This window comes from Rhinatrema bivittatum, chromosome 8 (assembly GCF_901001135.1).
Source record: "Rhinatrema bivittatum chromosome 8, aRhiBiv1.1, whole genome shotgun sequence".
NCBI lineage: Eukaryota > Metazoa > Chordata > Amphibia > Gymnophiona > Rhinatrematidae > Rhinatrema > Rhinatrema bivittatum.
Genome location: NC_042622.1, coordinates 185,131,568 through 185,145,537, shown reverse-complemented (window position 1 = coordinate 185,145,537; position 13,970 = coordinate 185,131,568). Strand labels below are relative to the sequence as shown.

The following is a 13,970-nucleotide window of genomic DNA, read 5'->3' as shown; positions in this document are numbered from 1 at the left end:
GTCAGTGTTTTTGATCCATGTCTCAGTGATTGCGCATATGTCAGGTGCTTCATCATTGAGTATGTCGTCTAATAGATTAATCTTTTTTAGGAGCGATTGCGTGTTCAGTAGCAGGATAGAGAATGTCATTAAACCTATAATTTGAGTGAGTGGTGATGTCATTATAGGTATGAGGGTTTTGTAATATGGATTGTTATTCCTTGTTGTGCTTATATTGGTTGAGAAGTTTGAGTATTTAAGAATTGGAATGTAGGAGTAAGTCATAATAACTATGTTGGACAAATTATAATTCCAGTACTGTATAGTAGGAGATTAAAGAAGGGTGGAGTACGGTATGGCTGTTCTTAATAACGGGGTTGCTTGAATATTGAGTGTTGGGTGCTTGTTGTCTGAGGTTGCTTGAACGCTGAGTTTTGAGTGGTCGTTGTCTGAGGTTGCCTGAATGCAGCGTGAAGAGTGGTCGTTGTCTGCAAGCTGAATGCAGCGTGAAGAGTGGTTGTCTGAATGCTGAATGCAGCGTGAAGAGTGGTTGTTGTCTGAATGCTGAATGCAGCGTGAAGAGTGGTTGTTGTCTGAATGCTGAATGCAGCGTGAAGAGTGGTCGTTGTCTGCAAGCTGAATGCAGCGTGAAGAGTGGTTGTTGTCTGAATGCTGAATGCAGCGTGAAGAGTGGTCGTTGTCTGAAAGCTGCGTTTTGAGTGGTCGTTGTTTGAAAGCTGCGTTTTGAGTGGTCGTTGTTTGGGGGTTTCCTGACTGCAGTGTGCTGCCTCCAGGTCGTTGTTTGAATTTGCTTGGGATGTGGGTGCAGTCGGATAATTTGTAAGCTGGTATGCTGGGATGACTTTGCTATAGGAGCACACTAAGGGGCACACAAAGGGGCAGGCCCCTTTGTCATGCTCCTTCGGCGTGCGACGCCAGGCGCGCGACACCTGAATCGGTGAGTGCCCTTTAAAGGGCTTAGAAGCCGGTCGTGACATGTCGGAGACTATACCTTTTCAGCTTCTCTCTGAGATTGATCCAGACAGAAGACATTAGAGGTGCTACAGTTTGTAGATCCACCCAAGGAAATACTGGCTATACCAGTACATGAGGTGCTGCAAGGGCTCATGTACAGATTGTGGGAGCACCCTGGATCAGTAGCATCAGTCAATAAGCGAGCAGATGCTACATACTTAGTCCAGCCAATTCCTGGCTTTCAAAAATCTCAACTACCACACCAGTTGATGGTAGTTGAGTCAGCCCAGAAAAAGGCTAAAAGGCTCAAAACACATGCTTCCACACCACCAGGAAAAGAAAGTCGATTCCTGGATAGTCTAGGCAGAAAGGTCTTTCAAGGTGCTATGTTGGTCTCAAGAATAAATTCATACCAGTTATTCATGAACCAATATCAACGCAACCTCTGGAAGCAGGTAGAAGGCCTTACCCAGGATCTTAAAGAGCAATTCCAAGAACCTTTCTCACAACTCGTGCATAAGGGCCTAGAAGCAGGCAAGCATGAAGTCAGAGCTACATACGACAGCTTTGAGACCGCTTCTCGATTGTCAGGCTCAGGAATCACGGCTCGTAGATGGGCTTGGCTGAAAGCTTCTGAGTTACAGCCAGAAGTTCAAGAGAGATTAGCCGACCTTCCTTGTTTAGGTGAGAACCTATTCGGTGATAAGGTCAAAGAAGCAGTGGCCACCATAAAGGACCACACGGAAACTCTCAAGCAATTATCACTGATTCCTCAAGAGTCACAACCACCTTCTAGAAGACTTCCTAGAAGAGATTTCAGAAGGCCTTACTACCGCCAACGACGCTACTACCCACCAACAAGCCGGACAAGACAAGCTTGTCCAACTCAGCTTCCTCAGGCTCGACAAAGGCCTACTAGGCCTCAACCACCTGCTCAGACTGTGTCAACATCAGGCTTTTGAAATTCAACCAGAGAGCAGAAGCCCCTTTCACAATCCACTTCCAGAATTACCAGTGGGAGGTCACATAACCTATTACCATCATACATGGACCTCCATAACAACAGACCAATGGGTACTTTCAATTACAGCCAAGGGTACCGATTGGATTTTCTCACTGTATCAAAAGAAACTCCACCAATCAAATCTTGGTCAGTGAACCACCACTCCAAAATCCTAAGAACAGAATTATCCACCCTTCTGAGAGCCAGGGCCATAGAACCAGTTCCCAGGCCTCAGCAGGGCAGAGGATTCTACTCCAGCTATTTCCTCATTCCAAAGAAAACCGGAGGCCTACGTCCAATTCTGGATCTCAGAAATCTCAACAAATTTCTCAAAAAAGAAAAATTCAGGATGGTATCGTTAGGCACCATGCTACCTCTTCTTCAAAAAGGGGATTGGCTCTGCTCTCTGGATCTTCAAGATGCCTACGCTCACATTCCCATTTTTCCTCCTCATCAACAGTACCTGCGATTTCTGATCGAGGGACAACATTTTCAATACTGAGTGCTTCTATTCGGCCTAGCCTCAGCACCTCGAGTGTTCATAAAGTGTCTGGCAGTAGCGGTGGCACATCTTCACAAACAAAGGGTGCATGTATTCCCTTACTTGGACGACTGGCTCATCAGGAGTCAGACACAAGAAGGAGCTCTCAATTCCCTCAAGCTCACTGTCAACTTGCTTCACTCCTTGGGGTTTCTCATCAATTACCAGAAATCCCATTTCACACCATCTCACCTATTACAATTCATAGCTGCAGACCTAAACACCATCACAGCAAAAGCTTTTCTTCCAAGAGACCGTGCTCAAACACTCGCTCTCTTGGCACACTCTTTCCGAACTCAATCTCAAGTTACAGCTCATCAGTGCCTCACCCTACTCGGTCACATGGCCTCCACAGTTCACGTCACTCCCATGGCCAGACTGACCATGCGACTAATGCAATGGACACTCAAATCTCAGTAGATTCAAGCCATTCAACCATTGTCCACTCCCATTCAGATAACGCAGGAACTACGCTCCTCCCTCCTCTGGTGGACATCAATGAACAACTTGCTCAAAGGCCTACCTTTTCAGCAACCAGTTCCCCAAGTGACTTTAACTACAGATGCGTCCACCTTGGGCTGGGGAGCACACATTGGTTATCTAAAGACACAGGGAATGTGGACAAAACTCGAAGCCTCTTTTCAAATAAACTTCATAGAGCTTCGAGCTATACGTTATGCGCTACATGCATTCAAGGACTGCCTTTCACACAAGACTGTTCTGATCCAAACGGACAACACAGTAGCCATGTGGTACATCAACAAACAAGGGGGAACAGGTTCCTACCTCCTTTGCCAGGAAGCAGCACAGATTTGGGATTGGGCCCTAGCACATTCAATTCTTCTACGGGCCACTTACCTAGCAGGCATCCACAACATAGTAGCCGATCGCCTAAGTCGTCAGTTCCAACCACACGAGTGGTCCTTGGATCCAACGATAGCAACCAAGATCTTTCAATGCTGGGGTCAACCAACAATAGACCTCTTTGCATCTCACCTGAACTACAAAGTGAACAATTACTGCTCTCTGCTTCGACAGGAGAACAGCCTACAAAAGGACGCCTTTGCTCGCCATTGGAATTCAGGCCTGTTATACGCGTATCCACCGATACCGCTCATAACCAAAACTCTAGTGAAGCTACAACAGGACAAGTGGACCATGATACTCATAGCCCCATACTGGCCTCGACAAGTATGGTTCCCCACACTGCTAGACCTCTCAGTCAGGGATCCAATTCGTCTGGGAGTAGCTCCCAATCTCATAACTCAGGATCAGGGTCGGTTGCGCCATCCCAACCTTCAATCTCTGTCCCTGACGGCATGGATGTTGAAAGCTTGATCTTACAACCACTCAACCTTCCAACCACTATATCTCAGGTGCTGATAGCTTCACGTAAACCTTCCACTAGAAAGAATTATTCCTACAAATGGAAACGGTTTACTTTGTGGTGCACTCAGAAATCTATAGATCCTTTCACTTGCCCCACTACTTCACTACTAGACTAGCTATACCATCTTTCAGACTCTGGTCTTAGGACTTCATCTGTAAGAGTACATTTGAGTGCAATCTCAGCTTATCATAACAAGCTAATCACCCATATGTGAGGACTAGCATCCTGCTTGTCCTGGGATAAAGCAAAATTGCTTACCTTGTAATAGGTGTTATCCCAGGACAAGCAGGATGCTAGTCCTCACATATGGGTGACGTCACTCACGGAGCCCTAATGCGGGAAAACTTCTGGCAAAGTTTCTAGAAGCTTTTAACTGGCAGCCTGGGGCTACTGAGCATGCCCGGCATGCCATGATATTCCCTGCTACAGGGGTCTCACTTCAGTCTTCTTTTTTCCGCGCTGCCATCGACATCGCGGTCACAGGAGCCCTGTGAGGTTCTCCTCACAACTTGATGAAAAAGTTAAAAATTTTCGTTAATAAATTTGCCCATTTCGGGTCTCATACCGTTTGTCACCGGCCGGTGACAAACAAATTAGCTTTCGCTAAAAAAAAATTCAGCTTTTTTCCATCGACGGACGTCGAGACAAAATGTCATCAGGCTTCAAGAAGTGCCCAGCCTGCAATCGAACAATGTCCATAACGGACCCGCATACCGAATGCGTTCAATGACTTGGGGGACAGCATGACATCGCTGCCTGTCCAAAATGCCAAGAAATGACGGCAAAAGGCAGGAAACTCCGCCAAGAAAAAATGGCACAGATTTTCCAGATTCAATCGGGGCCTTCACCGACGACTTCTACAAAATCATCGCCGGTAGGCCTTACAAAAAAGATCCTGATCAAGAAAAGACTTCTGGAGGGTTCGGGGGATGCCTCTTCTTCAACACCCTCCACATCATCGACAAGGTCGGTATCCGAACCACGATCGAAGCACAAGCACTGATGGCATCGATCTATCCCGCTGCTCCCGCCGCCGGAGGAACTGACCGCTAAGAGGCAAAAGTCTTCCTCAACTACGGTGCCATCAGTTCCGGAATCGATACAGTCGATATCACAGCAAGTATTGACTTCAATTACTGACTTGACTGCCTTAATAAAACAAATAGTCACTGATGCCTTACAGCACCAAATTCCGGCGTCATCGCCGATGCCGACAACAATGTCGATGCCGACCACCGTGTCGATGCCTGCGGGATCGCCGACGATAACCACTCCTTTGATTCTGGCTTCACAGCCGATGCCGGCGACTCCGCCGATGATACCGACGTCTCAGTCGATGCCGGCATATACGCCGATGCCAGCGATGTCTTCCTCGATTCCGCTGATAACTTCTTCAATGACGGATCCAGTTCCAACATATACACCATCGATACCATCGGTTCCTTTACAATTCCCGATGCCTTCGATGCCAGCCAGACCCATATCATCGATGATTCCAATATCGATGTTTACCTTCAATACTTCATCGATGCCACCGATTACACAATCGATGTCTCTCTACACCATGGCACCGTCTAAAGCACCTTTGCCAAGAAGAACATCTTCCACACAAAAGTCATTGGGGAAATTTAAACATTCTTCACTGAAGCCTACTTCCACAGTTCCAGACACTTCTAGTTCTGAAGCACAGTTACACAGCATCCTCACTAAGAGGTATCAGGACCTTCTGGCTTCATTGCCCATAATACCTGGGCAAGAAGAAGAGGATCAAGAGACTTCACCGGACCCACAAGATCCCTTGCAAGGCCCTTCAGGAATACCTCCACCTCAAAGGCCGGAACCTCCTCAATATCACATACCTACTTCTGATACTTGGTCTGATACAGAATCTGAGCCTACCTCAGAAGATTTTTTGTCTGAGGCTTCTCCACCTCAAGCCAAAAAGCAGTTACCTCCAGAGGACCTTTCATTTTCATCTTTTATTCAAGAAATGTCCGAGTCCATACCCTTCCAACTCCAGGCTGAAAAGGATGAGAGGCAGCAGACACTTGAAATTTTACAGTTTGTGGATCCTCCTAAGCACAATCTGGCAATTCCAGTACACGAAGTGCTATTACAGCTTCAACAGAGGATATGGGAACATCCATGTACAACCTATCTCCTATCTTGTTCAAGCAGCACCAGGATTTGAGAAACCTCAACTTCCTCACAATTCTCTTGTGGTGGAATCTGCTCAGAAAAAATCTCGCAGAACCAGGACTCATGCCTCAGTCCCCCCAGGAAAGGACAGTAGATTTTTGGATCTGATGGGGAGGAAAATCTACCAAGGAGCCATGCTCAACTCCAAAATTGCTGCATATCAGCTCTACATGACGCAGCACCAGAGGAATCTCTGGAAGCAGATTGAAGAGTTTCTGCCCTCTCTGCCTCAACAACAACAGGAGGCAGCACAAATCATTATCCAAAAGGGTTTGGATGCAGGAAAGCATGAGGTAAGGGCAGCCTACGATGCTTTTGAAACATCCTCTAGAACAGCAGCATCCGGCATCAGTGCCAGAAGGTGGGCCTGGCTAAAGGCTTCTGATTTATGCCCTGAAGTCCAGGATAAATTAGTAGACCTTCCCTGTCAGGGAGATAATTTGTTTGGAACCAAAGTGCAGGATGCCGTCGCCCAACTTTGAGAGCATTCAGAGACACTAAAACAACTCTCTATGCTGCCTCATGACCTTGCAACCCACACAACTCGCAGACCACCACATAGAGAGGCGAAACGTCCCTTCTATCGGCCAAAGAGATACTATCTTCCTGCTTCTAGGTCAAGACCTCCAAGGTCTCAACAAAGACCACAACAGAGACAACAACAGTCTGTGAGGCCCCAACCACCTCATCAAACAGGATCTACCTCGGGCTTTTGAAACAAATTTCAGAGCACAAGGCCAATATCCCAATCCCTATGCCACCTTGCCAGTTGGAGGGAGAATATCCCATTTCTACAAGGAATGGACAACAATAACAACCGATCATTGGGTCCTGTCCATAATTCATCAAGGCTACCGCCTAGACTTTGCATCTCTCCCTCAGGAGTTTCCACCACAAAACTCCCATTTCAATCACATCCCTCAATTACAAACAGAATTATCCGCTCTTCTGAAAGCAAAAGCTGTGGAACACGTACCACACACTCAGAAGGGCAGAGGATTCTATTCCCGGTATTTCCTCATTCCAAAGAAAACTGGAGGCCTATGTCCCATTCTAGATCTCAGAAATCTCAACAAATTCTTAAAAAAAGAAAAGTTCAGGATGGTTTCACTAGGCACCATGCTTCCACTCCTACAAAAGGGAGATTGGCTTTGTTCTCTGGATCTTCAAGATGCTTACACACACATTCCTATATTCCCACCTCATCGCAAGTATCTGCGATTCACAGTCGGACATCAGCATTTCCAATACCGAGTGTTACCATTCGGACTGGCTTCAGCTCCCAGGGTATTCACCAAATGCCTGGCAGTGATAGCAGCACACTTACACAAGCAGGGTGTTCATGTTTTTCCTTATCTCAACGATTGGCTCATCAAAAGTCAATCACAACAAGGAGCAATAACTTCACTGAATTACACCATAGCTGTACTTCACAAACTGGGATTCCTCATCAATTATCAAAAATCCCACATGAACCCTTCTCATCTATTCCAATTCATAGGAGCAGAGTTAAACACAGACATTGCACAGGCTTTTCTACCAGAAGATCGTGCAGTCACACTGTCCCTGTTGGCGCATTCAATTTCCATGCAACAACAAGCGACAGCTCATCAGTTCCTTACCTTACTAGGCCATATGGCCTCCACGGTTCATGTCACGCCTATGGCACGACTCGCCATGAGAGTAACCCAATGGACTCTACGATCACAATGGATCCAAGCCATTCAGCCGTTACACTATCCAATACAAGTAACCCACCAACTTCGATCATCACTACGATGGTGGACAACCAGGGACAATTTACGCAAGGGCCTTCCTTTCCAGAAACCAGTCCCTCAGGAAACATTAACTACGGATGCATCCACATTGGGTTGGGGAGCTCACATAAACTCTCTTCAAACTCAAGGAACTTGGACAAAACTCGAAGCCACATATCAGATCAATTTTCTGGAACTTCGAGCTATAGGTTATGCACTTCATGCGTTCAAGGACTGCCTTTCACACAAGACTGTTCTGATCCAAACAGACAATACAGGGAGGTATGGGCTAGTATCTCCTTTGTCAAGAAGCTGCAAAAATTTGGGACTGGGCCTTGAACCACTCAATGTTCCTACAGGCCACTTATCTAGCAGGAATTCAAAATGTGCTAGCGGACCGACTCCGTCGTCAATTCCAACCACACGAGTGGTCCCTGAATCCCTCAGTAGCCGCCAAGATATTCCAACGTTGGGGACAACCAACAACGGACCTCTTTGCGTCACCTCTGAATTACAAAGTAGACAACTTCTGTTCTCTACACAAACAACACAACCAGCTTGCCAAGGATGCTTTTGCTCGCCCTTGGAACTCAGGCCTGCTATATGCGTATCCTCCAATACCGCTTATAACGAAAACTCTAGTGAAGCTACAACAAGACAAGGGGACCATGATACTCATAGCCCCATACTGATCTCAACAAGTATGGTTTCCCACATTGCTAGACCTTTCAGTCAGGGATCCAATATGCCTGGGAGTAGCTCCCAATCTCATAACTCAGGATCAGGGTCAGTTGCGCCATCCCAACCTTCAATCCCTATCCCTGACAGCATGGATGTTGAAAGCTTGATCTTGCAACCACTCAATCTTTCAACCAATGTATCTCAAGTGCTTATAGCTTCACGTAAACCTTCCACAAGAAAGAATTATTCTTTCAAATGGAAAAGATTCACTTTGTGGTGCAAACAAAACAATATTGATCCTTTCACTTGCCCCACTACTTCTCTTCTAGACTATTTGTACCATCTTTCAGACTCCGGTCTTCAGACCTCATCAATCAGAGTGCATTTGAGTGCAATCTCAGCTTATCATAACAAGATGGGAGATGCACCTATATCCACACAACCTCTTGTCAGTAGGTTTATGAGAGGCCTAACTCACCTTAAACCACCAATTCGGCCTCCAGTCACACAATGGGACCTGAATCTGGTTTTAACAGCATTAATGCGTTCTCCCTTTGAACTCATTCATTCTTGCGATCTCAAATTTCTCACATGGAAAACTATCTTCCTTATAGCCATCACATCAGCTAGAAGGGTTAGTGAGTTACAAGCACTTGTCACGTATGAACCTTATACAAAGTTTCTCCATGACAGAGTGCTTCTACGAACACACCCAAAATTCCTTCCTAAGGTAGTTACAGAGTTCCACTTAAATCAAACCATAGTTCTACCCACATTCTTTCCACGGCCTTATTCTCACCAAGGAGAAAGAGCTTTGCACACTTTGGACTGCAAATGTGCATTGTCCTTTTATCTGAATCGCACTACGTCCCTCAGAAAATCCAATCAGCTTTTTGTCTCTTATGATCCAAATAAGCCAGGCAATGCAGTGGGTAAGCATACTATATCAAACTGGTTAGCAGATTGCATACAGTTTTGCTATGAAAAAGCAGGCCTTCCTCTCCAAGGGCGAGTAAAGGCACATTCAGTGAGAGCAATGTCAACCTCAGTAGCACATTTTCGTTCAGTGCCAATCATTGACATTTGTAAAGCAGCAACATGGAGTTCTCTTCACACCTTTGCAGCTCATTACTGTCTAGATAAACAAGGACGACAGGATTCAGCCTATGGACAATCTGTCTTATAGAACTTGTTTCCAGCTTGAACCCAACTCCTTCTACAACCAACCTGCTGTGATCTTCGGCTGCTTCATTTCCTCAACAACGCATCACTGCTAACTACATGAACAATGACTCAGCCTCTAGCTTGCTAATCACCCATATGTGAGGACTAGCATCCTGCTTGTCCTGGGATAAAGCAAAATTGCTTACCTTGTAATAGGTGTTAGCCCAGGACAGCAGGATGTAGTCCTCACGGAACCCACCCGCCACCCCGCGGAGTTGGGTCTCACACCTTTTATTATTTTATTTTTTGCTAAAGGTTACATACGAGACTAGAGTGAGACCCTTGTGGCAGAGAATATCATGGCTTGCTGGGCATGCTCAGTAGCCTCAGGCTGCCAGTCAAAAGTTTCTAGAAACTTTGACAGAAGTTTTTCCCGCAATAGGGCTCCATCAGTGACGTCACCCATATGTGAGGACTACATCCTGCTGTCCTGGGATAACACCTATTACAAGGTAAGCAATTTTGCTGTCTCCCTTATTGCTTGAAGGGCCTTGTTGAGGATCCCCTTTTTCCCCTGCTCAGGTTGGGTGGGGTAGTGGTTTATTTGTTAATCTCATGTTGATTTAGTACAGGTCACACTGAGAAACTGCAGGTGGCATGCTAACTTAAGTAGTGTAGTGTCAGTAAAGCTTTTCTTCTCTGTCTCCATCTGCTGGTAGGGGAGCAAAATCAATGCATCTGGCCTGATCTGTGGTATTCCAGGAATGAAAATTAGCAGGTAAGAACCAATGTTCCTATCCTAGGAGTAGAAGAGGGGGCAGTAAAAAATATTTATATTGATCACCAGGTGGAGGAGAGTAAAATTGGAGAATCATTGGGGTCGGGGAGAATTTTTGATTAACCCCTGAGAAACAAAAAATGCTAAACTGACCTAGCTCTCTCTCTTTCTCTTTGCCTCCTGACCAGGGATCAGGTGGGGGATAGGAGGAGGAGGAGGAAGAGGAGGAAGAGAATCTGATATTAAGGAGTAGAAGGAAAGGGAGAGAATCTGGGAAGGGGCCATGGTTGAGTAGAAAGAAGGCTGAAGAAGATAACCTAGAATGGCAGGGTTGGGAGAACGAAGTAAGTGGAGGAGGGATAGGATTTGGGATTGAGGAGTAGAGAGAGAGGACCTGGGATTGAGGGGAGGGTATGTTCATGCACTCCCCTGGGCTATGCCATTTCTAACACTATCTCTGCACATGACTAGAGAAAATGCTTTGTAGAAGTGAAAGAAGAAAAAGTTCTAATTAATTTCCTTAATTGTGAGTACAGGTTGATCATATTACAATTTTAAGGCACACTATTTAAATTTCACCACAATACATAATAAGATAACTGTAGGAATTATTTTACGAGTTTGAAACAGGGTTTGGAAGAGTGAGAAAAATTAAATGCATATTATATTTCAAACAACTTTTTTTTTTTTTTAAATAACTGAGTCCCACTTTCCTCTGCACAGGGAGACGGTTCGTTGGTGGTGATAACTAACTATATTATGACCCCAAATCAGACATTAAGGAATTGTGCTGAGGTAATTAAAACAGTCTTTCCTTTTTGTTGTCACTATGGTTCAGATGTTCAAAGCTATTTTCTCATAGAGGCAATATGTGAAAAGCCTTTTAAGTGGTGCGTTTTACATTTTGAAGCTAATGCACTAATGCATGTTCACATTGGCTGTTAATGCATGTTAACTAGACCTTTGTGAGTTGTAGTTAAGATCTTGGCATTATAGGTCTGTGTTCACTTTGGTACATTTTAACAATTTTTGTATGCACTAATAGGTAATGTGCTGATTTGTATTTTATTATGCACTAATAGGTAATGTGCTGATTTGTATTTTATTATCTCATTAACATAAGCTTTTCTGTTAAAACACCTGTAAGCTAATTAATATGCATTAAAAGATCTGTTAATGCATTTAAACTAGATAATAGAGATGTGAATCGTGTGATCGATCGTCTTAACGATTGATTTTGGCTGGGGGGGGAGGGAATCGGTTCGTCGCAGTTTTGTTTTTTTAAATATCGTGTAAATCGGGGGAGGGGAGGAAATCCAGCACACTAAAACAACCCTAAAACCCACCCCGACCCTTTAAAATAAATCCCCCACCCTCCCGAACCCCCCCCCCCCCCAAATGTCTTAAATTACCTGGGGACCAGTGGGGGGGTCCCGCTGTGATCTTCCACTCTCGGGCCACTGGTGCGTTAATAGAAATGGCGCCGGCGCTACCTTTGCCCTGTCATATGACAGGGCAAAGGTAGCGCCGGCGCAAAATGGCAAAATGGTGCTGGCTGTATGGCCGTATGGCCGGCGCCATTTTGCAATCCGGCAAATACGATTCGAGTGCAGGAGGTCGCTTTCGGACCCCCGCTGGACTTTTGGCAAGTCTTGTGGGGGTCAGGAGGCCCCACCAAGCTGGCCAAAAGTCCCTGGGGGTCCAGCGGGGGTCCGGGAGCGATCTCCTGCGCTCGTGACGTCGGGGGACAGAAACCAAAATGGCGCCGGCGCTACCTTTGCCCTGTCATATGACAGGGCAAAGGTAGCGCCGGCGCCATTTCTATTAACGCACCAGTGGCCCGAGAGTGGAAGATCACAGTGGGACCCCCCCACTGGTCCCCAAGTAATTTAAGACATTTGGGGGGGGGGTTCGGGAGGGTGGGGGATTTATTTTAAAGGGTCGGGGTGGGTTTTATGGTTGTTTTAGTGTGCCGGTTTTCCCACCCTCCCCCTTCCCCCGATTTACGATTTTTGACGATAAATCGGGGGAATTCCTAGTGTATATCGCCTCTAACGATTTTTGACAATTTAAAATATATCGGACGATATTTTAAATCGTCAAAAAACGATTCACATCCCTACATAATACATGTTAAAAGTGCAGTTATAACTGGGGTTATAACTCTCCTTTTCAATTACTGACGCCAAACAAATTTTCATGTCTCACAAACACTTCTCTCTCATGTTCTCCCAACACGGCCATGTTTCGAAAAGTCCACCTTTTCTTCATCAGGGGAGTCCGCATCTGTTCTTCACTCCTCACTCTCAGGTGATCAAACTCAGTAATTGAAAAGGAGAGTTATAACCCCACCATGTTATGTTAATGGGATATAGAAACCGCATATATTTCAAACAGCTTTAGGCGGCAGCAAAAGTTCATTTGAGAATGATACACAAATAATGTCTTCAGAATAAATGAAGATTTATTTAGTTCAAACAAATTAATGTAGATATAAAGTCTTTAGAACAATAAGGACTCACTCAGTTTGAACAATTTAATAACGGATAAAGAAAAAATTCTATCTCGTTGGAGAAAGAACATTAAATAGAGTTGGAGGAAGATCAGAAGACATCAAAGTTTGAACTTTACAAAAAAATAAAAAAAGAAGTAAGGAATAACAATGGAAATTGTAAAAACCATACATTTTGATGGAGACATTTAATAAGTGGACATATATTTCAAACAGCTTTAGGCGGCAGCAAAAGTTTATTTGAGAATGATACACAAATAATGTCTTCAGAATAAATGAAGATTTATTTAGTTCAAACAAATTAATGTAGATATAAATTCTTTAGAACAATAAGAACTCACTCAGTTTGAACAATTTAATAACGGATAAAGAAAAAATTCTATCTCGTTGGAGAAAGAACATTAAATAGAGTTGGAGGAAGATCGGAAGACATCACAGTTTGAACTTTACAAAAAAATAAAAAAAGAAGTAAGGAATAACAATGGAAATTGTAAAAACCATAAATTTTGACGGAGACATTAAATAAGTGGACATTGAGACATGGTTAAGAGGGTTTATTGAATGACATATAAACATCTTTTTACTTAAATAATAAAAAAAAGTTTACTAAAAATTGTTGAATAAAATAGAGAGTGGGAGGGTGGTAAGTTGATGATTATAACATAAAAAAATTAAAGCAAGGCCATGGAGGCATGCATCAAAATATATGAAACTTACCCCATCCTGCAAAAAAATGTTTTTCAAAATTATAAATTTTTTTCAAAATTGTTTTTTTTCAAAATTATTTTTTCAAAATTTTTTTCATAAAAAATAAGTTAAAGTTGATAAATACATTATAGGGTGAGATTTTATTAGGATTTAAGAGTGTTATTTTTCGGTCTTACCTTAGCAGAGATTAATACGTGCAAAAGTGCAGTTATTGCATACAAATGTTTGTGAAAGCATTAATAGACTCTAGTACATCAGTCCCTTTATATGTGCATTGGGGGGG

The 13,970-nt window shown here is 44.2% G+C and overlaps 1 protein-coding gene across 3 annotated transcripts in view; it reads left to right on the top strand.

The window, feature by feature from the left end:
• LOC115096850 (P2X purinoceptor 1-like) overlaps positions 1–13,970 on the top strand; it is a 363,629-nt gene that overhangs the window by 160,136 nt on the left and 189,523 nt on the right. For all 3 annotated transcript variants that reach the window (XM_029612053.1, XM_029612052.1, XM_029612051.1), the window contains one exon: positions 11,191–11,262. In XM_029612053.1, coding sequence (XP_029467913.1) covers positions 11,191–11,262 — 72 coding nt within the window. The remainder of the gene's footprint in view (positions 1–11,190; positions 11,263–13,970) is intronic.